The 24,209-nt window shown below is 43.1% G+C and overlaps 1 protein-coding gene across 3 annotated transcripts in view; it reads right to left on the bottom strand.

Moving 5' to 3' along the window:
• Positions 1-2,885: 2,885 nt before the first annotated feature.
• The window catches only part of CHN1 (chimerin 1), a 172,387-nt gene continuing 151,063 nt past the window's right edge, over positions 2,886-24,209 (bottom strand). For all 3 annotated transcript variants that reach the window (XM_032784541.2, XM_075070107.1, XM_032784543.2), the window contains 5 exons: positions 17,713-17,886; positions 16,779-16,856; positions 14,517-14,654; positions 7,332-7,437; positions 2,886-3,810 (listed from right to left, as the gene is read on the bottom strand). In XM_032784541.2, the coding sequence (XP_032640432.1) occupies positions 3,639-3,810; positions 7,332-7,437; positions 14,517-14,654; positions 16,779-16,856; positions 17,713-17,886 (668 nt within the window). In that variant the 3' untranslated portion in view covers positions 2,886-3,638. The remainder of the gene's footprint in view (positions 3,811-7,331; positions 7,438-14,516; positions 14,655-16,778; positions 16,857-17,712; positions 17,887-24,209) is intronic.

Raw genomic sequence — 24,209 nt, 5'->3', positions numbered from 1 at the left:
ATGCCCCAGGGACTCCTTGCATTCTCCAGCTGCTACCAACAGGCTCCCCATATGGAACCCTCCCATCCCCCCGTATTTCAGAGACTCTCTGCAACCATGGGCAGTGTTTCAATTCCCTCCCAGCAACCAGCCTTCAGCATGAGCTCTCCTTCCAGGCCAGGGCCTCAGGGTGTCCCCCCTCTCCCTACCTTCTTCCTCATGGCAGGGTCTCTGTGTGCCCTCCTTTTCTCCCCCTCCAGCTCCATCACTCCATGGGGCCCACTTTCTTCCTCTCCATTTCCATTCCCCCACTCTGGATCCCTGCTTCCACCTCTGCCCACCCAGTTTCCAGCAGTGCCAATTTCAAAACAACAAAAGTCATGACTGACCCCGGCCCCAAAATTGCGATGGGCCTAAAAACCATGATTTTTTAAAAACAGACTATACTGTGGCGTTTGGTCTGCCTTTTGAGACCCCATGTGTGTTAACTCTCCCAGATTCATTGGGTAAGGTGATTTTGGCCCCCACTGCAGGAGCTCTCACCTCGACATCTGCCTGTTCTCTACTCAGCAATTAATTCTGCATCCCCATCTCCAAACCACACCTGTCCCCTCATCAACCTGCTGCATCCGCCCTGCCCACCCTTGCCATCCATTCAGTGCCCCAGACTCACCTCTGCCTCTGCTGGGTTCTTCACACATACCCCAGGGCTGCAGTGGGGCCTCCTCTCCCCTTACCAGGCTAGGGAGGCAGCTCCAGGGGTTTTCACCCCTTCCATCCCTCCCCTGGTTGGGTGCTGCAGTGAGGGAGGGGAGAGGACTGCCCCCTCTATTGCTCATGGGGGGGAGGGAGAGTGGAGCTGCCCTAGGCTGCTGGGCTTTTTCTGTCCCCTTGTCCCCCTTGTGAGAAGGGCTTCAACTTGCAGAGGGGATAGGAGACGAGCGCTTCCTGCTTCCCACAGCACCGTGGTTGGTTGCTCTGTCCTAGGCGGGCAAGGAGGGTAGACAGCCAATCAGAAGGCTCACATCTGTTAGCTAACTGGAGCTTCTTGCGTTGTTGCCAGACTGGCTCCAGCCCCAACTGTTGAACATCTGTCACAAGAGAAAAAAATCCCACTGAGTTGGCAACATGGGTTCCGCCCACCACACTCTCTGAGTCCCTGCTTCCCTCATCACCCCACCTCCCCATCCACTTTCCCCCACACACTCCCCATTGATCCCCTACTTCCCCCATCACTATCACTTAGACCTCAATCCTCTGAATTCCTTCTTCCTCCTCCACTCCTCCGGTCCCTGCTTCTTCCACCACCACTGCCCAATCCTTTAGTTCCTAACCCTTCTACCCCCCTTACCCCTCCCCCAAATCTCCTCTTCTCTCACTATAAACATTTCCTGTAAAGAGCTCTCCTTTTTATTTCTTCTCTTTTTGTTAGATTCCAGGCTATAGATAATGTCTCTAGGCAGCAGTTTGAGCTGCTGCCCCTGATACATGGAGGCAGAAGCATGGGGCAACAGAGAGATTGTTCTGTCTGCAGCACCAGGCAGTTTGGGCCTCCTGCTTTTCGTGTGAATCAGGCTTTTCTGGTGTTCTGGTTTGTACCAAAATAAATAGTATTGTGCCCGTTGATGCCTAGACCATTCTCTGCCATTTCGAAATGGATTGTTGCAGTGTTCCAAAGTGATCTTTTTACAGACTGAGAAATGCAAGTGAGTTGAGCATCAGACCTTGCTTTGCTGCTCCATACATGCAAATCAGAATGGTAACATTTGCCATCCAGTGTGCACTCACTTTGCACTTGTGTAAATGATTACACACATGCAAGGCAATGGAGAATCAGGTCCAATATATTTTAGGAGGTGAAGATCTGATATAGTCACATATTGCACTTGGACAAATCTGGTCTGCCATTTTTGGTGACGAGTGAGTCAGAAAGCTCAACATGAAAAAAATTGGTGTGTTTGTTTGGTTTTTAGGGCTGTGATTACAAGGGTACAGAAAATTCCAACAATGCCAAACAAAATTCATTGGAGTACCAGTCTTATAGGAATTGTGAAAGCTGAGAAAATAGTGCTTGTAGCCAGTTGGTATGACTCTTGGTGTTAACCTGCTTAGAGATATGCAGTCAGACTCTACGCTGTTGGATGGAATAATATTGCTTTGTCACACTCAGGAGCATTTCTAGAGAATAAAATGTGAATACATGGAGTGGCTGTATCATTGGTACTGCCAAAAGGCTGGTAAGAAGCAATTTGTATGCATTGCTCTGCCTTAGATTGATGCATTATTTATCATTTTTGGTCATTTACCTTCATATGGAGGAGATGGGGGAGGGGGATGGAGAGAGGAGGACAGAAGTGTTGGGGTCAGTGTTGAACAATTTAAGCCTGAAGCAAATATAGTTTGGTATATTTGTAAATAAGTAGTGGATTCACCTATTCTGGCCACCTATATTTGTGTAACTGTAAATTGCAATACTGGCCTATATACAGGCAAATAACTATACATTTTTTGAAAAATTCATAGAAAGTTAGTTGTTAATAGTACTGGAGGCGTTGCAGTACTTCATTAGTTTTTGGTTTTGTTTTTTAAGAGGTGCTGAGGAGCTCTTGAAAAATGTTCTGGATGATGATTAAAGAATTTTGCAAATAAAATAATCATGAGAATTTGCTGGGAACCTTAAGAAGTACCAGACTCCAAGCTATTTAGATTGAGAATGTCCTACCAAAAAAATAACAAATATAAATTGTCTCTTTTCGGTCAAAGGCCATTCAATATATTCGAGTGCCAAAATACCACAGATCATTCAAATAGCTCAACAAAAAATGAGTCGACATTTTATTTTGTGAACATAAATGTGAAAACAAAGGCATTGAAAATATTTTCATTAATTAAAAACCAGCACAATGTGAGATTTCTAATAGCAAAATTTAATAAATTAATATATGCATGCCCGATAAAAATACAAAATTACAACTGAAACAACAATAAAGGAAATATTGTACAGTGTTGCAGATTTTACTGCAACCACGATAAAAGACATGAAGAATTACTTAAAGTGACAAAGTACACATTTTGTTTCTGTTCAAAACAAATTACTACATGATAAAAGAACTGAGAGAAACCAGGAAGAAATCACCCAAGAAAGTGGGAAAAGAATGATAGGAAATGTCAACATACAGCCAGAAGCCCCATTTCACAGAAATCATTCTTTTTTAGTATCAGAAACCAATTACATAGAACATAAAAGCAAATGCACAATAGGTTTACACTGAGAAACATGCTAAATCACAATCACAAACTATCCAGAACAAAGATGCTTATAAAAGATGCTGCACTAATTCTCTTGTTTCTTTTGCAGAAAGAGCTTCATCAAAACAGGGAGAACAGGAAGCCAATCATGCAATAGAGCTTTAGATTTTTGTTTTAAACATGATAAACACCCAGGATTACTAGTACTGGAAAATGTGTTAACCTTTTTTCAACATCAGCTGAATGGCACTACAGAAGCGACACAGAGTTCCTTCATTTTTATCCTGTATACATCAAAAGCTCTAGCAAATATGGAATTCAGCTACAAGAGCCAGTCAAATTACATTAAAATATTCCTTCCTCCACAGAATATTGTTGTTTCCTTTTTTAGAAAGAACAAAACAAAATATTCAAAATAAAATGTCTTCATTTTTTATAAGCATCTCCACCACAAGTCTCTGGTAACGGATATCATTCAGTGCAGCCATTGCATCTAGTTCTGGTGCTCGCATAAGGGTTGGTCCAAAAACAATACCAAGATTCTCTGCATTCATGAGATTCTCCTTTTCATGAAGGGTTACCCTGTAAAGGAGGACAATGTTAAACACAAGGCACGTCATACCAAATATTGGTTGATGACAAGGTGCACAAAGACCAACTCTAACAAAGATGCTAAGTCAGTGCTTTGGCAGGCTTACCCCACACCTCTCCTTGGCTGCATCACACAGCTCTTGGGTTCCTAATAGCGTAGGGTTATAAACTGCTAGTGCAGCTTTGCCACCACTTGTAGCAACTTCCTACTGCTGGTTATCTGGTTATCCACCAGTGCCTGTTCCAAAGCTCACAATCTGCTATTATATTATCTTTGGGTGGACCATAGAGTATAATTTACCACATATGCCCACAGAGCAGACTATATGGAGTCTTCTCAGACAGTATATGGTTAAGAAGTGCGGAGACACAGAATAAACGTCTCCCCAAATTCTGATTACTGGCATAATAACAGTAAACAAAATGCTGTCTAGAAACACTAAACTTCTGCTTTGGTTTATGGCAGTTAATTGCCTCTCTCAATAAAACAAATTCAGATTTGTAAACGAGTTTGTTCACAGACTAAACAAAGGACTTAATATACACTGCTGCTTTATCATAAAACAAATCTCCAGAAGGATTCTTGTAGACGACTAAATATCCATTGGTAGGAAGTTTGTGGGTTATAAAAACACTTCTTTCACAGTGCTGAACTATCTGATCTCCTATGCTGAATAAAAGCCCTTCAGGCATATACAATAGTTGTCAGCATTTGGTGTCCTCTTTTTTTGACATATTATTCTGGTATTTCCAAAACTCTGCGTCCTAGTTTATGATTCCAAATAAAGGACCAATGGCTAATTAGCTAAATTTTGCAACAAGCCAGTGAGCTAGCTGTTCCCTCACTACAACTCTTTTCAGTAAGTATATTAAACAACAGAAACTAAAAATAATTGAAATATTATAAATTGTGTTGCCCCTTCCTCCTCATACTTAGCAAATGCCAGCAGTGTGAGAATTTATAAATTGACCTGCTAATCAACAGATTAGCAACAATCCTTGAACAATAGGATATGAAAAATCAGCTTTACAAGTAGTCTTTGCTACTGGTCTTCCATTCCTCAGGCTATACTAATACATTCATTTGAAGTTCCATTGAAATAAGTGGACACTGACATATCTGGTCCAGAACATGCAGCAACCCTGGGGTTGCATTTTGCATGACATACTCAGCAGACTCAACAAATCCTACAGTGCAACTGTGTTTTCACTAAAAAGACTTAAAATGAAGCTATTTATATGGCAAGAAATGATTATTCATGACAATGGGTACATGTTAACAATAGGTACATGTCACAAATTAAAATGGGCACAGTAGCTAATATGCCAATTCTATTTTTTACTCTATGGTTTTGTATATACTTTGACAACAGAAGGGGAATAGTTTCTTGCCATGTAGATATTTATAGTACCTACAAATAGAGTAAAAATTGGTTAGGAATATTATTATTATTTGTATCCAAATTGTGTGTTTTTTACTGGTATAAGTCCTTAAGGCCTATGGAGAGTGCAAAAGATAGGAGAAAGCACAATGTCTGTGTATCTGTTTTAGTGTATTTTAATACTCTGTTCTTTTAAGACACACAGTAACTCCTCGCTTAACGTAGTAGTTATGTTCCTGAAAAATGTGACTTTAAGCAAAACGATGTTAAGCAAATCCAATTTTCCCATAAGAATAAGGTTGCAGGGAATTTTTTTCACTAGACAAAAGACTATTACACCTCTACCCCAATATAACGTGACCTGATATAACTCGGGTTCACATATAACGCACTAAAGCTCTCGGGGGCGGGGCTGCGCACGCCGGTGGATCAGTGCATCAGTCTCCAACACTGCTTTGAGCGGCATGTTAAGGATGGGAGGCAGGCAGGAGGACAAGTGAGGTGAGGAGGTGAATGGGGAGGTGAGCGGCAGGCAGGAGTGGGAGTGAGGAGGCAGGCAGGCAGACAGCAAGCAGGACAGCAGCGGTTGGGCGGACAGGGAGAGGCGCACCGGACAGACAGTGAGGAGACTAGCGGGAAGACAAGTGGCGAGTGACAGCTGGGCGGGCAGGAGCACTGGGCAGACTAGTGGAAAGGCGAGCCACGGGCAGGTAGGTGGGGTGAGGAGGTGAGTGGCGGCTGTGCGGGCAGGAGCGCTGGGTGGACACTGAGGAGACTAGCGGGGAGGCTGATTTGTCCCGGGCCCCACATCCATCTAGGGATGACTCCAACACGCTGAGGGGTTGGATAAGGGGCAGAGGGTCTCGGGGGGGGTGGTTAGGGGACAAGGAGTGTGTGGGGGGTTTGATGGGTCGGAAGTTCTGAGGGATCAGTCAGGGGGCGGGAAGCAGGGGGGGCTGGATGGAGGCGAGGCCAGGCTGTTTGGGGAGGCACAGACTTCCCTTCCCGATATAATGCGGTTTCACCTATAATGTGGTACGATTGTTTGGCTCCCGAGGACTGTATTATATTGGGGTAGAGGTGTGTGTATATATATCTATACACACATACACACACCGAATTTAAGTTTTAAACAATTTAATACTATACATAGTGATGATGATTGTGAAGCTTGGTTGAGGTGGTGAAGTCAGAGGGTGGGATATTTCCCAGGGAATGCCTTACTGCTAAATGATGAACTAGCAATTGGCTGAGCCCTCAAGGATTAACTCATTGTTGTTAATGTAGCCTCACACTCTACAAGGCAGCACAAATACAGGGAGGGGAGACAGCATAGCAGACAGAGACAGAGACTCTCACAGAGAGATGCATGCTGCCCCTTTAAGTATGCTGACCCCACTCTAAGTGCACTGCCTTGTTAAGTAGATCAGCAAGCTCCTTCCATCCTGAGCCCTGTCGTGTGTCCCCCCTGCTCTATGGAAGATGGGATAAGCGGGGTGCAGGAGCAGGAGGGAAGGGGGACACCCTGACAGCCCCCCTCTTCCCTCCATCCCCCACCCGCACAGCAAGCAGGAGGCTCCGGGGAGCAGCTCCAAGGCAGAGGGCAGGATCAGCACATGGCAGTGGGAGGAGGGACAGCTGAACTGCCGGCAATTGATGGCCTGCTGGGCAGCTGCCACACAGAGAACTTAAGAGCAGGAAGCTGATAGAGGGACTGCCGGTCCACCTTGGTTCCAAGCCCCCACCAGCCCTGGTTGTAAGCCCCCACCAGCTAACTGCAATGGGCTGTTCTTCCTGCAAGCAGTGGACAAAGCAGGCAGCTGCCAAAGGACATTGTAAGGGAGCATGTTCTCTAACTGATCAGCAACGTAACAATGAAACAATGTTAACTGGGAGGACTTTAAGTGAGGAGTTTCTGTATTTAAGTTTGTTCATTCTGCTATAACAAATGACACTGGAGAGATTGTAGTGCTGTGTTAAATTTACAAAAACAACTCAGAATTTGCTTTATAAAAGCCCGAACAAGGCCCCAAATACATCTGTGGGGCTTACACAGACTCGTGTAGAGGCTACAGATTGGACTCTGTTTCAGATGAATTCATCTAATTTCTTTTAAAATAAACCACATACCTCTTTAAATGTGCCATGAGATACCTTAAGGTTTCACAGTGAGCAGGTGGCAGTAGTTTCAATGCTTCATGAAGTGTTTCCAACTGTTTATCAGGATCCATGGTTTCTGAAACAGAAACATTTAAATATCAGTGCAGACAACGCCAGACTTCAAGCAGAGAAGTAGAGACACAGTAGTTTGGGAAGTGACAGGTTTGAAAGGAGCCCTCATGATTAAATCTAACTGTTTATCTCCAAATTATGTCAACGAGCTTCGGTTTTGCTTTAAACAATGTGCCTCCCTCTTTTTCTGGAAGGTCTCTTCTGGAATGACTCTCTCACAACAGTTTCCATGGCTCCCCAATGCACTGTCAAGAACAATGTTAGAGGAGAAGAGCTGTGATAAGTTGTGACATGTGAATTCCTGTCCACTGTAACTGGACTGAGTCCACCACGACATTCCTCATAGGTACTGAAAAAGCTGTCAAGATAGTAATTACTACCGACTTGGATTAGTTTTGCACAAGTGACCAAGAGGTGAAATTCTGGGCCTACTCAAGTCTATTGGAGTTTTGTCATTGACTTCAATGGGTCTGAGATTTCATCCCTAGGGGTCCTTTATCTCATTACCAATCACTCTCATTGATTACCTCATTCCCAGTGAAATAAAATTAAGGCTACTTTGAATGATGACATTGTCAGGTAAACAGGATCATTCACCACATAGTGACAGGAAAAGAGGTACTCATCCTGCACAGTAACTGTGGTTCTTCGAGATACTATGAGCACTCTCTTGGTGTGTGCGTGCCCCAGGCACCCTCAATGTGAGGTTTTTATTAGCACTGTCCATTCAGCCCTCAGATGTGCTGTTGGTATCCTCATGCCCTGTACCCAGGCTATATCAGGCTGCCTGGATGAACTGCCCCCTCGGTTACTTCTGCATCGCCAAGTCTCAGGAGAAACTCTGAAGCAGAGGTGAAGGAGACTGGGTAGTGGGGCACCCACAGGGGGACACATCTCAAAGAACCACACTTACTGCACAAGGTGAGTAACCTCTTCTTCATCTTTGAGTAATGTCCCTATAGGTGCTCCACTCTTGGTGACTCCTGAGCAGTATCCCCAATAGGAGAAACGGGCTTCAGAATGGAGTCCTGCACAGGAGAGAGAACTGCATTGCCAACTGCAACACTAGACCTGGAGGCATCAACAAAGACATAGTATCTAGGGAAGGTATGTACCGAAGACCATGTACTGGCTTTGCAGATTTCTGGAATGGAAACATTTTCAAGGAAAGCCATAGATGTAATGTGATCTAGTTGAGTGTGCTGAAATGCTGATAGGGGGTGGAACGTTGACAGCCTGGTAGCAAGTTATAATATACTCAGAAATCCATTTAGAGAGTCCCTGTGTAGAAATGGGGAAACCCTTACATCTGTTTGCAATCAAAAGAAATAGTCCGTTGGATTTACAAAATGATTTAGTTCTTTCCAGACAGAAGGATAACACCCACTTGATATCTAGAGTGTGGAGAAAAATCTCCCACTTGAAGTGTGTGGTTTTAGGAAGAAAATGGGCAGGTATATGGTCTGATTTAGGTGAAATTTGGAAGTTACTTGAGGGAGAAACCTCGGGCCACAAGGACACCTTATCCTTGTGAAATGTTGTGAAAGGAGAAGTCTGCCATTAAAGCCCCAATCTCTCCGACTATAGGCTGAGGTAGCTGCCACTAGGAAGACTGTTTTCCTCGATAAATTCAGTAAGGAGCAGGTGGCCATTGGTTCCAACAGGGGGTTTGTGAGGCTTTTGAGAACTAAATTCAAGTCCCAAGCAGGAGCAGGAACCTTTATCTCTGGGAAGAGATTCCCCAAGCCTTTCATAAATCTTGTGGTTCTGAAATGAGCAACCAGAGAAACCTTCAACAGTAATATGAAAGCTGTTAGGGCCACCAGGTGAACTTTGATGGAACTGAGGAACAACCTCTATTTCTTAAGCTGTAGCAGGTACTCCAGAACGAGAGGACGTGGGGCAGAATCAGGAGCAGCATTGTGGAGTTTCAACAGTGGCTGAATGTTGTTCACTTCTGGAGGTAAGTAGCTCTGGTGGAAACTTTTCTACTATTTACCAATATGTGTTGTGCCTCTGAACAGCAGCATGATTCCAGCCCCACAAACCATCCTGGAACCATGCCTTAAGGTGAAGAATGCCCAGGTTGGGATGCGTCAGGTGTCTGGTGTCCTGAGAGAGGAGCTGAAGGATAGCGAGTGACGTGAAATGGGTAAGAGAACCACGGTTGCCTCAACCACACTGTGGCTCTGGCCTTTTCCTGCTTGATCTTGTTTATCATCTTGAGGATGAGAGGTGCTGGAAGGCATAAAACAGTCTGTCTGTCCAAGGCAAGAGGAGGCGTCTCCCAGTCAATTGTGACCTAACCCTCCCACCTCCTTTGAGCAAAATAGGTGGCATTTTTTGTTTGTGGTTGTGCCGAAAAGGTCATCTTCTGGAAACCTCCAAGTCTGAAAGATTCTGTGTAGAACCTCATAATCCAACTCCCATTTGTATTCTTGGGAGAAGCACCTGCTGGGTGTGTCAGCAGTGACATTCTGTACACCAGGCAGATACATTGCTGAAATCCTTATGTGATGCTTTATGCACCAATTCCACAACTTCATGTCTTTGGTGCAGAGGGAAGGGGATCTTGTCCCTCCCAGTTGATTGATATAAAACATGCAGGCTACATTGTCTGTCATGACTTTGATAGATCTGTGTCTGATGAGAGGTAGGAAATGCATACAAGCATTTCTTATTGTTCTGAGCCCCAAGAGGTTGATATGGAGGGTGGTCTCTTGAGGTGACCATTGGCCCTGTGCTGTCAGGGAGCCAAAGTGCACCCCCCAACCCAAGAGAGATGTGTCTGTGGTTAGTCACTGTTGTGCAATTTGGAGGAAGGAGACCTCCTACATAGTGATGAATCTTCAACAAGTCTAGGGAATGCTTTACCCACTGGGATACTGATGCCTGCTTGCCTAGACTGTATCTGTTTGGTGAGTAAACCATTCTGAGCCACCCCTGAAAACAGCGGAGGTGTAATTTTGCATGCTTTGTCACAAAAATGCAAGTGACCACGTGACCCAAAAGTTGAAGCAGTTTCTGACTGAGGTCTGGAGAATTGTTTTGACAAGGCTTGATAATATCTGGAACCTGTCGACGGGAAGAGGTGCCCTGGATGCCAGGGAAATACCACTATAGTCTGGTAAGCAGCCACTATTGACAGAACCTTTGAGAATACTCTCGGAGCAGAGAGGCTGAAGGGGAGCACTTGATACTGGAAATGATTCTAGCCTAACACAGATCAGAGGAATCTCTTGTGAGACGGGCACACCACTATATAGAAGTACACATCCTGGAGCTGAGAGCTGAAACCAATCCCCTGAATCTAGACAAGGAATTATGGTTGCTAGGGTCACCACCCTGAATTTCTGGGGACTCATGAATATGTTTAGGAGTCTTAGATCTAGAATTGGTCTCCACCCTCTGTTCTTCTTTGGTATGAGGAAATAATTGTAATAGAAGCCTTTTCCTTTGTACTGAGGAGGTACCGGTTCTATTGCTCCTAAACGAAGAAAGGTGTTTACTTCGTACCTTATTAGGGGCTCCGTGAGAGTGGTCTCTGAAGAGGGGCGGGGAAGAGGAATGAGGACGGAGGGAGGTACAGTGGATGGCGTAGCCCGATGATATTACTCCCAGGACCCATTTGTCTGAGGTGATACACTCCCCTACATTCTGGAAGTGGAAGGGCTTGTTGCCAAATGGGAGAAGGTAGGTAAAACACTGAAGCTGGCAGACTAATGAGGGTTGGAAATTCAGACCCTTGACTGTCCCATCAAAAACTGGCGCTTTGATGATGCCTGTTGTGGAGCCACATCAGATGGGTTTAGAGAGGATCGCCTTCTTTGGAACCTGTGTCTCTTCCTGGTGGATTCCATGGGTCTCTGGAATCCAGAGAATTGTATAGGGCAGGATCTCTGAACTGCATTTGCAAACTGCTGAACTTCTATTTATTTGCAGGAGTATAGTGCCCAATGAGTGTAATGTGGCCCTGGAATCTTTAAGAGTATGCAACAATTCATCAGTGTTTGCTGCAAACAACTTCCATCCATTAAATGAGAAATCCTTGGCCATATTTTGAAATTGCTGGGGAAGCCAGACAACTGCAGCCAGGAAGCACCATGCATCACCACCACCGTAGAGATGGAATGGGCTGCAGTGTCTGCAGCATCAAGTCCTGCCTGCAAAGATGTTCTTGCCAGCAATTGTCCCTCAGCAATAGTGTTGTTCTCTTTGATCAGGGGGAAGGTACTCAATGAACAACCCAAATTTTGTCAAGCTGTACTTGGCCATCAATGCTTGATAATTTGCATTACAAAACTGCTGCATAGTCAGAGGTCCAGATGATTTTGGTTTCTGTTTTATGGGGTGGACTTATTTCGGTGTTGTTTGCCCCACTGCATCAGTGACCAGAGAACTGGGAGGTAGGTGGGAGAAGAGGATGTGACAGGGTCAAGCAAGATGGCCACGGGAGAGTGTTAGAGGCAGATATATTAGTCTCAGATTAAGTAGATCCCTTTTCCCTGGGTAAAGCAACAGGGGCAGTTCCAGAACAAGAAGGAACTTGCTGGAACCAATTAAGGCAGGCAGGCTAATTAGGACACCTGGAGCCAATTAAGAAGAAACTGCTAGAATCAATTAGGACAAGCTGACTAATCAGGGCACCTGAGTTTAAAAAGAACCTCACTTCTGTTTGTAGCATGCATGTGAGATGCTGGGAGCAAGAGGCACTAGGAGCTGAGAGTGGGAAAGCGTATTGCTGGAGGATTGAAGAGTACAAGCATTATCAGACACCAGGAGAAAGGTCCTGTGGTAAGGATAAAGAAGGTGTTGGGAGGAGGCCATGGGGATGAAGCCCAGGAAGTTGTAGCTGTCGCGCAGCTGTTCCAGGAGGCATTCTAGACAGCTGTAGTCCACAGGGCTCTGGGCTGGAACCTGGAGTAGAGAGCGGGCCCAGGTTCCCCCCAAACCTCCCAACTGTTGCTCAGACACAGGAGGAATTGATCTGGACTGTGGGTTCTACCAGAGGAGGTGGTCTCTGGGCTGTTCCCTGACCCACATGGTGAATCTCTGAGGTGAACAAATCCACCAATAAGTGCAGAAGCCACTAAGATAGATGAGGAATTTTGTCACAAGGAATTCAGAGTCCTTGGAGGGGACATAATATTTTTTGTCAGCCCTTTTACAAGTGGGTGTCACTGTAGCTGGCATTTCCTATGTGTTCCAGTAGAGCCTCAATAATGGAGAAGGCAACTCTAGATGGTGCTGCAGAATGCAGAATGTCCAATAGCTCATGCTGGGGTTCCCTGACCTCCTCAGGGTATCTGCAGAGAGTCTGTCACCCACTTAACAAGGTTCTGAAACTGGTGAAAATAATTGACTGCACATGGGGGGCAGGGGAGAAGTATCAGGGCCTCATCTGGCAAAGAGGCTGAGATGGTGGTCTGACTTGTGGCTTCTTTAGTTGCCCTGGACTCCTGCTCCTCAAATGTTTCTTCCTGCTGCTGGGGTGGGGAAGCTTGGGTCTCCCTATCATCCCGATGGGATAGGGTCAGGGCCCTAGAGAACTGCCAACAATAGGCTTCCCGGGGATCCTAATATTGCCTTTGAGGTGCATAAGGGGAAGGGGTAGCATCCAGGATTATTAAAACCAGGAGTGATGAGCTTCCGGAGCACCTTTCTTACCCCTTCAGGAGACGGGGTTAGTGTAAGGGTGTACCAGCGAACCCTGCACTGAAATGGAAGAAATGGAGGACGAGTCATCATCATCCTCTTCTTTTAATTGAGGAGCTCCCAGAGAATGGGGCGGGGCGAAGGCACCAGAGATGTAAAGGGATCTGGAGACTAAGAAGTTCCCAATACCAGGAGATGCTCAGTACCTGCTGACAATGGAGACTCTGGTTCAGCTGTCTTCGCCAGTTCCTTCTGGTATCTGAAATCCAGTGGTGTTGAGTGTTTGTCCTTATCCGACGGTATGAGAGCTGTAGAATGCTTTGAGGTTGGCCCTGATGAGGTTGAAGACTTATATTGTACCATGTGGGAAGGATATACAGAGTGGCATCTGAGATGACGGTAATAATCCTATATGTTTGGTACCGTCCCCAGATGACAATACCAGAGTCTTCATGAAGCCCTGTTTAGTTTTAGAGCTGTGATATTTTCCTGCATCTCCCATAATGGAGAAGACTTTCCCACCCATGGTACCCAGCCCTGAGGAAGACCTCTCAGAGGCCATAGATCTGGCTGGGGACAGAGGCCTTTATGAGAAGGACTGGCTGGGAGAGGAACTGTATTTCCTTTTTGGAGAGGCTTTGGAGGAGGGTTCTAAGGATTTATCTTCCTAGGAAGAACAGGAGTACTTGTGACACCTTAGAGACTAACAAATTTATTTGAGCATAAGCTTTTGTGGGCTACAGCCCACTTCATCAGATGCACAGAATGGAACATATAGTAAGAAATATATATACATACTCTGGTGAACTGGGCATGTCCATCACAAGGAGAATTTCCCCAGAGGGAGTCTCTATAACCAGAAAAGTTTTTTTTTTTAATTTTATTTTTTACACAAATGCTAAACAAATACTAAACTAACTACACTAACTAACAAGACGCTCCAAAACTACCGTGGTAGACAAGAAGCGGAAACACTAGCTCCGTCTCCAGCTCAGGCGGTTGAGAAGGAACTGAGAGGGTGGTTTGCTTGCGCAGTCTGATATAGCCTTGGTACAGAGCACAAGAACATCAACAGCACATGTGTGGGCTGAATGGACACTGTTAATGAAAATCTCCTATTGAGAGTGTGTGGCATGCACGCAGAACAAGAGTAGAGCACTCACCGGGACACTACTTTAAGAAGAATATATCTTTCCAGTATGTGTAGTGAAAAGGAAACATTTGAGAAAAATGGAGGAGAAACTGAAACAAAGATCACTTAGTACTACATTCTTATAATCTATGGCACATACTTAGTCCTGCTTTCATCTCAATTTATAACACCCATATGAAGCGCTTTAGTACTTAATTAATAACATGTTAAAAAACAAAACAGGGAGAGAAAAAGGGGCAGAAAGAAAAACAGGAAAAATGTTATTTTATACTTACTTGCAGAATCTATAAATTTTGGGTAGGCATCATATGTGATAAGCGGAATTGGCAAATCCCTGAAGTACAATTTAAGTGCACCTGTGATAATATTGATATCTTCATACATATTCACAGAAATATCTGCTTTTTCTCCATCTGTGTACAGAAAGCAGCTGACATTAATGTTTTAAAAATATAAATAGATCTAGACTAATATTCAGTGAAAAAATCTATACTGTTTAGCAATTATTAAGATCAACACAGCCACTGATTCTGGAGTATGTAAACTAATGAATAAAAACTGTTGCTTGACTGTGAATTTCACTTTTTCAGGATAAAGCCTATGCCTTTTATACAGAAGACCAGTCCTTTTCTCAATCTCAGCTTAACAAAAAAATTTTATGCAGAAACCTGTGTGACTGTTTTAATGGTGACTGGCTGTGTTGTAAAAATGTGTTGCAGATTAACTAATTTGAACATATCACTTTGCCAAAAATACATTTGTCAGCACTGAATGGGAAATGAGGAACGTTTGCAAAAAGGAAAATGTTTTTAGTACTCAGTCGCTAGGACAGGCATGCACTCACCCTCTCAGAGCAGTGGTGCTATTTATTCTTGAGTTCAGTGGGCACTGGGTAAGGGCCTGAATTGGTTCAGCACCTCAAGCCCAGCTAGGACCACACAGAAGGCAGGTATTATTTGAGCTTTCTTTGTGTAGCCCCAGTAGCCTGGAGAGGCAAAGAGGGATGGAATTTTTGGCTCATTAAAACAACATATGGGGAGGGAGCACACCTCTCCACCACCGACTGCTACCGTGGGGTACTGAGGGTGGGAACTCCTTATTTCTCTCATTGCCATTGGTGGGAGAGGAAGGGTGTTTAGCCCAGGGGTTCCTTATTATTTTGGAGCTATAATCCAGGGAGAGAGCTTCGAGTTGCATTGCTCCTTTAAGATTCTTCTCCAGCTGACTCATGGTCCCACTAAAAGAGGAGCTTGGGGGTTCCCTAGTAAATCAGGGCAATAACTGAGAACGTTCAGTACTTTCTGACCCAATGACATCATTGCCAAGAGCCTGACTGTCATAGTCAGGCACTGCGGAGACACAAACTCTGCTGAAGGGAAAAGGGCAGCTTTTGGCAACCCAGGCCAAAATGGGATTTGTGTCTCTTTCCAAGGGGAGAGTACTCCTCCACTCAGCATAATGACCAGCCTCTGCATCTGCAGAGCCCAACAGGCAGATGGATCCTGCGTTGAGGAATCCCTGGCTGAACAGAATCCTTCACAATGTGCTGGTGTCATAAACAGATAGTAGAAGTTAATAGAACAGAAGTACTTTATATCTCTTTTGACTGTAAAGGTTTAACAAGTTCAGTAAGACTGGCTGTCACCTGACCAGAGGACCAATCAGGGGACAGGATACTTTCAAATCTTGAGGGAGGGAAGTTTCTGTGTGTGCAGTTAGAATTTGGTGTTGTTCCTCTGGGTTCTAAGAGTGACCAGATGTGCATACCAGGTTTCTCGCCAATCTTCTGCTCAGGCTCTATAAGTTAAAATAGTAAGTACTAGGTAAATGAGGCGAGTTAGGCTTAGTTGTTTCTCTATTTGCAAATGTGTATTGGCTGCGAAGGAGTTCAAATGTGTATTTTGCTGACAAGGATTTTACTTTGTACTTGTGTATACTTAGGCCTGGGAGGTATTCCAGTTTCTAAAGCTGAATAGACCCGGTTGTACCTGTCTTCCATTTTCATTTAGCAAATGATATTTTTACTTGTTTTCTCTCTTTAATAAAAGTTTCTCTTGTTAAGAAACCTGATTTTTTTTATTCTGGTGAGGTGGAGCGGGGGTCTGAGGATCCTACCAGAAGGAATTGGTGGGGAGAAATGGCTACTGTCCTCTCAGGGAGACGTCTGGGAGGGGAGAGGTGCGAGGAGGGGGGAAGGTGCATTTCCTCTATCTGTTTAAGATTCAAGGAGTTTGAATGCACGTGCTCTCCTCGGGTAACCAGGAGGGGAAGCCTGGGCAGAGCAACGGTGGGGGAAGGTTTACTTCCTTGTGTTAAGATCCAGAGGGACGTCTTGGGGTCCCGCCGGCAAGGTTTTGGGACCAGAGTGTACCAGGCACTGGAATTCCTGGTTGGTGGCAGCGCTACAGGTTCTAAGCTGGTAATCAAGCTTAGAGGAGTTCATGCTGGTAACCCATCTTTTGGACGCGAAGGTTCAGAGTGGGGAATTATACCATGACAGCTGGCATAAAAGTTGCAGCAGATACTAAAGCAGATACCTCTGTCAAATGCCATTTTGACATCTTCAATTAGGTCACTAAAGCCTGAAACTCTGTATAGTCCTTCAGAATTAAGACCTGTTAGGAGAGAACATTTTTAAAATTAACTTTGCATCTCTCTTAAAACTGGCTTGTCCCTGGCCAGGTTCTTCATTTAAGGCAACGAGGCAACAAGGTTAGTTAGGTTTTAAAAGCTTTACCAGGTTTTTCATTTGGAATACAATTTCACCCCCATCCCTTTAACTCTGACCCTTGCATCAACCATATTGTTCGGCTAAGCTCCCAAACATTTTGTGTAATCATGTTTATGATACTGATTCCCAGGGTGAAAAAACAGATTAGACCAATTACAAGCTAATTCTTTTTAACCAGCTAATTGAGATTAACATATTAGATGTACAGTAAATATTTTAGAAGCAAACCATATATTCTAGTAAAGAATATTAAATGTGGGCTGGGAGAACAGAACAAGGAAGATGAAATATGTAAATACCAACTAGTCTAGTTTTTACTGTGTTAATCTTTCTGATTAAAATACCATGGGAAGTATAAAGAAGAGGAAGATGCACACGTACATCAATAAGATAGGAGATCATCCAAGACTGGAGTTTAGCAAGCATGTATCTATGTCAAAACAGTACTATAAACTATGCATTATAAAACACACATTGCATCTGTCCATCTCTTGTATATTAATTAGAGAAGTCCTTGTAGGACATTAAGTAATTTCAGCAGAGCTTTTAAAAAAATCACAGATATTTGTGAACCAACAAACACCAAGTATGATACGAACTGTGTAGGATAATTGGCAGTCATAAAATGCCCCGTTTGAAACTGTTTTGAGCAATCATGAATACAGTGAAAACCCAAATGACCCAGATCAATCTAAAGGGATTATCATTAAAGCAACCAAAGCCCATTAACGATGTCTTACCTCTAGATTCAATTTCTCTAATACACATGTCTACTACCATTGGCCTTTTAGTGATGTGTGCTTTTACTAGCGTTGTAAGGTCACAGCTGTACACTTTTTTGACATGCTTCAGATCTGGCTTGCAGTCATTTGGGACCATCTTGGAACACTGCTTGTGAACATTTAAACCACAATCTGGGAGAAAAAATGAAAAGACAATTAACCCAATGTTGGGTGAAAATGTGCTGTAACGTTAATATAATAAAGTACGTATTACTTCTACAGGCTCTGACCCCGCAGACTTCATTCCTGTAAGGACCGCTTATGTGAGTAAGCTGAAAAGGACTGGTGTAGATTTTAAAGAACACTTACTAGCTGAATACATTCCATTCTAAGATGCAAAACCACACATTTCCTCTACTACAGGATTTAACAGAAATCAACCAATAGAAAATCAAATTGTCGAAGTCTATAATTCTCCATCAAATCGCATTAGTTTTTACAGTAATTTCAACAGAACCCTATTGGTTTAATCCCCATTACATTCTGTAGGACTTTTCCATAGGGGAAGAGATCTATTGCTCTGTAACGTTTTTCTCTTCTTATATTTTATATGTGACTATTTCCCTTTCTCTGGTCTTTATATTTATATTAGGCTAAGTTTACACTACAAACCACTTTCGGCAGCATGCAGTATATGTATAGCTACATACTGCAGTCAAAAGCACACTGCATCCACACTGTGGTGTGTAGCTACACATGGCAGTGAAAGGCTCTGGCAGATGGGAGGCAACAGGCAAAGGCTTCAGCTGTTTCCCCGCTGCCAGAGCCTTTCCCTGCTATCTCCCCACTTCCAGAGCCTTTCTTTCCCTGCTGCTTACTCCCTTCCAGAGGAAGGGCTTCAGCAGTGGGGGAGCTGGCAGAGCTTTTCACAGCTGCTGGAGTTTTTGCTTGTGGCAGGGAATGGCTCCAGCAGTGGGGAGTTGCTGGAGTCTTCCCCTGCATAGGAGAAAGGCTCCAGCTGTTGGGATCTGGCAGCCTTCCCCCTCCCACCCGTGACCCCCCCATCCACTGTTGGAGTCTTTCCCTGCAAAGGAGAAGGGGACCAGCAGTGAGAGGCAACAGGACACTACACAGCTAAAAATAGAGAAGGCATGGATTGGGCCAGTAGAGGAGGTCTAGGTACATACACTTGAAGGATGTGGGTATAAACCCAGAGTGTCTTGACTGGCTTAATCCATGTTTCACTGTCTATGCTGCTGTTTATACATGTACTATGAGGGCTATGCATGTATGTACACTACACACTGCCAAAAGAATCCTGCAGCGCAGACACACCCTTAGGGTTAGATTGTGACATTTACTCTTAACCCTGAGCAGGGTAGGGGAGGAGGTATTACTCCCAATGCTGTTTCATAGACTGGGTTTTTGAAAGAGAAAGCCCAGAAAGCTGGCAATTCCAAATAATTCTATTTAAATTAAAATGAATTTGGGAAGAATTTACTTAAAGAACAGTTCCATAGTTTCATGATAAACATTTTACAAAGGAAGGTTTGGTTCATTTTGGAGTACAATTCAACTGAAATCAGATATGCAGAAAGAACATTCATTCTGTACAAAAATGGGCCAAGCATATCTATCAACACTAATGCTCCATCCACAGGGAAAAAGTAGGGAAACCAGCAATAACACTACAAGAAAGCATAGTGAAGACAGGCTGAGCAATGCAGTTCCTTCTAAGTTAATGGAATGTTCATATCCATGATTTGAGTCCGTAAGTCTTGTGCGATAATGTATGAGCAGCATTTTGCCTTGTCTAAAGCCCAGCCTAGTTCCTTCTGACCTCACTGGGAGTTTTATCAGGTCTCTGTCGTCTTGCAGTAGGGACTCTTGTCTTGCAAGATGCTGAGTATCTTGAACTTTCATTGGTAACTGGCAATGCAAATGTCACCCAGTGCCCAATCCTACAAAGTGACATGCTGAATTGCCATAGCATAACAGCACAGAGCCTACAGTGTTCACTTGCTTAGCCTTGATCCAGCAAAGATTTCCAGTGTACTTAACTTTCCTACCATGAGTAGTCCCATTGATTTCAATTATTCATTGATCTCAAGGGGACTACTCATAGGATTAAAGTTAAACACATGTTAGAGTTTGGAGGTTTGGGGCCTTAGTGAAGATTTACAGTATCCCTTCCCTTCCGCCTGCCCCCTCTGCCAAATATCTAGTGTCTTTAGAGCAGTCACCTTCGTATCTGATTATCATTGGTTTTGTTGATATTTTAATTTACAGTAAATAGTTCACAGATGGTGTGGTTCTCCTTTATACAACAGCAAAAACCAATGTTTGTATCTTAGTTTAATTCCAGCTCAGTCATTCATGTGCTATTACAAAAACCACTTTGTTTTCTTAATAGGTTTGTAAAGCTAATGAGTTTTGTCACTTAGAATTTATTGTAAAGTGCTCAATCTCTTGGTAACAATAAAAGTTCAACATGTCACATTCAATAAGTCAAAATTTATGAACCCTGTTCCAGACAAAATGACTGTTTACAATTCTATTTCATTCTTTAAGTGTAAGAATAGCTCCCTTCCATGAAGAAAAGAAAGTGGTCTTGTGATTCAGGCACAGGATGAGGACCAAGGAATTCTGGGTTCTGCACCTACTAATGTCACAAACTTCCTGTGTGACCCTAGGCAAATAATGTAGAGGACAGCCTCCTCCTACACAGAAGACCCTGAGCTAGCAGAACTGGCCCAACGCAAGGAGGATGGCCCTCTGCACACTGCGGAGTTCTGTTCTGTTGGCTTCCCTTCACCCCAACACATGGTGGGGGCTGGAAAAATTATTGGGGGTGAGGACAGATCCACCAGCCACTCTCTTTCCTGGAGGGGAATAGAACCTATACAGAAAGTGTTGTGCTTCTGAGACTTCACAGTGTTTGTGGCACAGCACCACTCTATGGCAGGAGGTTAGGGGCCTACCCCTTCCTCATTTAGGCTGTGAAGAACTCCCAGAGCACAGCCTGGTCCCTTGCATGCTTTTAGGATTTGGTCCTTAATCATCCTGTGTTTCAGTTTCTCTCTCCGTAAAATGGAGGGGCAAGGAATTTGGGCAGAGAGGGACAACAGACTGACTGGACGAGGAGCTGTGAGGGAGGGGAGTTGATCGTCTGGGCAAGAGTATTGGGACTGAGATAAGAAGTTTAAGGAATGGACATAGGAACTGGCTAGGTGAGGAGAATGGGACTGGGACAAGGAGCCGAGGGTGAGGAAAAGACTAGGGCAGCACAAGTTGGAGGGGATGGAGCACAAGGGATCAAGTCCAGATGTACCCTTGTGCATTAGCATTATGACAACAGTCTTCAATTACATGACCACATACTGTTTTTTCCACTATCTCATTCAGTGCACATGATGGATCTGCTCTGAGGCTGAATCATCAGGGTTGTCTAGTGAAGGCTGTTGTTTGTAGGACCTCAGCAGAAGATGGAAGGTGGGTAGTGAGGGAGGGGATTCCAGAAAGAGAAAGGACAGTCTCCTGGTTAAGGCAGTTGAATGCTGCCATGAAGAACTGGATTCTATCCCTGCCTCTGCTACAGAGTTCCTGTGTGGTGGCAGGCAAGTTGCATGCTCCTTATCTGATGGTTGCCCAACTTGAGACTCTGGGCTGATTTCCAGAAGTGCTGCGCTCTCAAATGCAATTGAAATCAGTTGCATCTGAGAGAAACTGGGAATTTTGCTTTGAAAATATGAAGTGCGATATAATGCTAAATACTCTGAAAAAAATCAGATCCTAGGTGTTTCAAATTGGGTACCCAAAATTAGTGAACACTTTTGACCTTAATCTCTTTGTGCCTTGGCTCCTTATCTGTACAATGGGGATAATACCACTGCCCCATCTCACAGGGGTGTTTAAAAATAAATTCATTAAATGTTTGTGAAGCATTCAGATACTATAGTGAAAATCACAGTGGAAAAGCCCATGAAGAAATTAAAATTTCAGTCTTCAGAGCAGACATGAATAATGTGTAGTATGTAAGGCCTGGGGCCACAACACTGAGCAACTAGGAGAAAACAAAATACAGAACAGCCGTTTGCTAAGTGAGCACCATCCAGAATGAAGCCTGGGTCTTGGGGAAAAACAGTAGGTGAGTGTGTAATTAAAGACAATGATAATGCAAACACACAAGGGGGCTGAACTAAGAGTGCACAGGCAACCTTAATTCTGGTATTTCCTAACTTTTGAGTGATTGACTTTGCACTTCATAAATGTTTTTAATGCTGTTTTTCTATGCATAATTATCATATGTACTAAAATTGCTGCACGAGCCACTCAATACAGCATACTGCAAGTCATTTATCTTTAAAGATTTAAATATTAAACAGGGAGCAAAACATTTTACAGAAACAATGTTTATATTCTTCAAGGTCTGTCTCAACTGATGTGTGAGGAAGCTGAAAGGCTAACCGCCATTTATGGAATTGGGTTGGTCTTGTGAGCACACATCTACCCACGCTGATGGGAGAAGAGATATCTTAGAGCTACAGTATTGTGACAAGGATAATTCATTTTAAAGTATATAAGAATGAAAAACATGTATTTACAAATGTCCTATGCTTGAATTAAAACAATATTTACATTTCCCATGGTCATCTTAAGGATATTTGTATACAGCAAAATGCTATTTTATTAAAATGTTTAGCTTGCAGGGACATTTTCAAGCTGAAATTCATATTTCTAAAAAAACAAATTTAATTACCTGTGTTACTGCTAATCCTTTTGATGCCCACTTCAAAGTCCAATTAAGTCCATGAAAAGATTTCCATTGATTTGAAGGGGCTTTGGATCAGGTCTCATTAACACCAGAAACGTTTTAAAAATCAACATTGCTTTTCCATCTTTATGCTCATTTTTTATACTTCATTGGTTCTCATACACCAAAACACTGCTACAAGGATTATAAACACTCCTGAGGAATATACCATGCTTTAACAGAAGTTTATAAAAGGCAGAGCACATTTCTATTACCATTATTATTATGCTTTGCAGGCTTTTTTTTAATTAAAAAAATAACAAAAGCTACGTTTTTGGACCTTATCTGAGACTGAAGTTCTTTGACAAGTCAAAATTAATATTTTTGTAAGATTTAATTGCATCATTTAAAACAAGAACGATGTTGCTTTTTAAATAAAGACAATGAAACATAGCCATTTTGTTATGCTTTTGTCATAGCCAGGGTCCTTTCCCTGAGTTCACGATACTCTGTGGAAGCAGAATGGTATTGTTTTAGTTAGCAGACTTTCATTTTCAGGACCTGATGTGAATTTAAGTTGGGGATTGTTACACACCAATATAAGAATGACTGTTTGCTTATTCAAGCAAGATAAAAAGTGCATGAGTAACATGACAGGCTGCTTTCCAACAGAGTACTGCAAAATCCCAGAGCAATCCATTGTTCAAATTTTCTACAGTAGTGATATTCAGCCTAAATTTGGGAGGCTGGAACACAGAGTATTGTAAGACAAATTACAAACAATTAAAACAAATTGTCTTTTTTTTTTTTTTAAATCCCAGAGTGCAGCACATTTGCTTTGCAACATCTTAGAGTCCTGCATTTTTAGGAGGGCCAAGAGAACCGAATCCTGAGTTGTATCGAGCACTCACTACTTCCACTGGCTTCAAATGCTCAGCACCTCTAAGGATCAGGGTCTAAAACCCATTTCCATACTCGTACAAGTAGTCCCTCTGATTTCAGTTGGGCTACATGCGTGAATAAGATAAGCAGGCTTTAGATCCAAGAGTTCATTTTATTTCATGCTTACGGCCGATTTCTACTTTCAGTTACAATGAAGTAAATCCTAAGTAACTCAGTTTACTTGAGTGGATTTAATGCTGATTTACACCAAAGGGTCTGATCCAACTCCTGTGGAGGTCCATCAGTGTCTTTCCATTGACTTCCATGGCAATTGGGTCAGGCCCTAAAAGAAAAATTTGACCCTTATTTGTTAAAACTACACAAATTACATAAAGTATCATATTGCCCAGTAAAGTCCAGAATAAAGGAAAGATTTAAAAGACCATGGGTGAAATCAAGACCCCACAGAGGTCAATGGCAAAACTCCCATTGACTTCAATAAGGTCATCATAAAAGTGGATCATTTCATTGGCTGGATTTGTAGTTGAGTACAGGTTTCTTTTGTATGTTATCAAGCTGCAGCCATCCTTCACCAAAAAGTACATTTAGAAATTCATGAGCAGATAGACAAGTTTACGAATTTCAGAATAAAACAGCCTTTATCGATGTTTTAGAAAAAGTTTCAGGTAAGCTATACTATTTTTAATAGCATATTGATCTTACTCTAGGAGTTTGGATAGGCTGTGGTATTACTTTTATGAGGGATATTACCTTTAGAAAAAGAGCTTGACATAGCCAACGCTTTTCTAGGGAGCTCAGAAAAAGATTTCACAATTTTTATGATGCAACTAATATTGACTTTAGTCCATTGAGCTGAAAG

The sequence above is a fragment of the Chelonoidis abingdonii genome, chromosome 10 (assembly GCF_003597395.2).
Source record: "Chelonoidis abingdonii isolate Lonesome George chromosome 10, CheloAbing_2.0, whole genome shotgun sequence".
Lineage (NCBI taxonomy): Eukaryota > Metazoa > Chordata > Testudines > Testudinidae > Chelonoidis > Chelonoidis abingdonii.
This window is presented reverse-complemented; position numbering and strand designations above follow the sequence as displayed.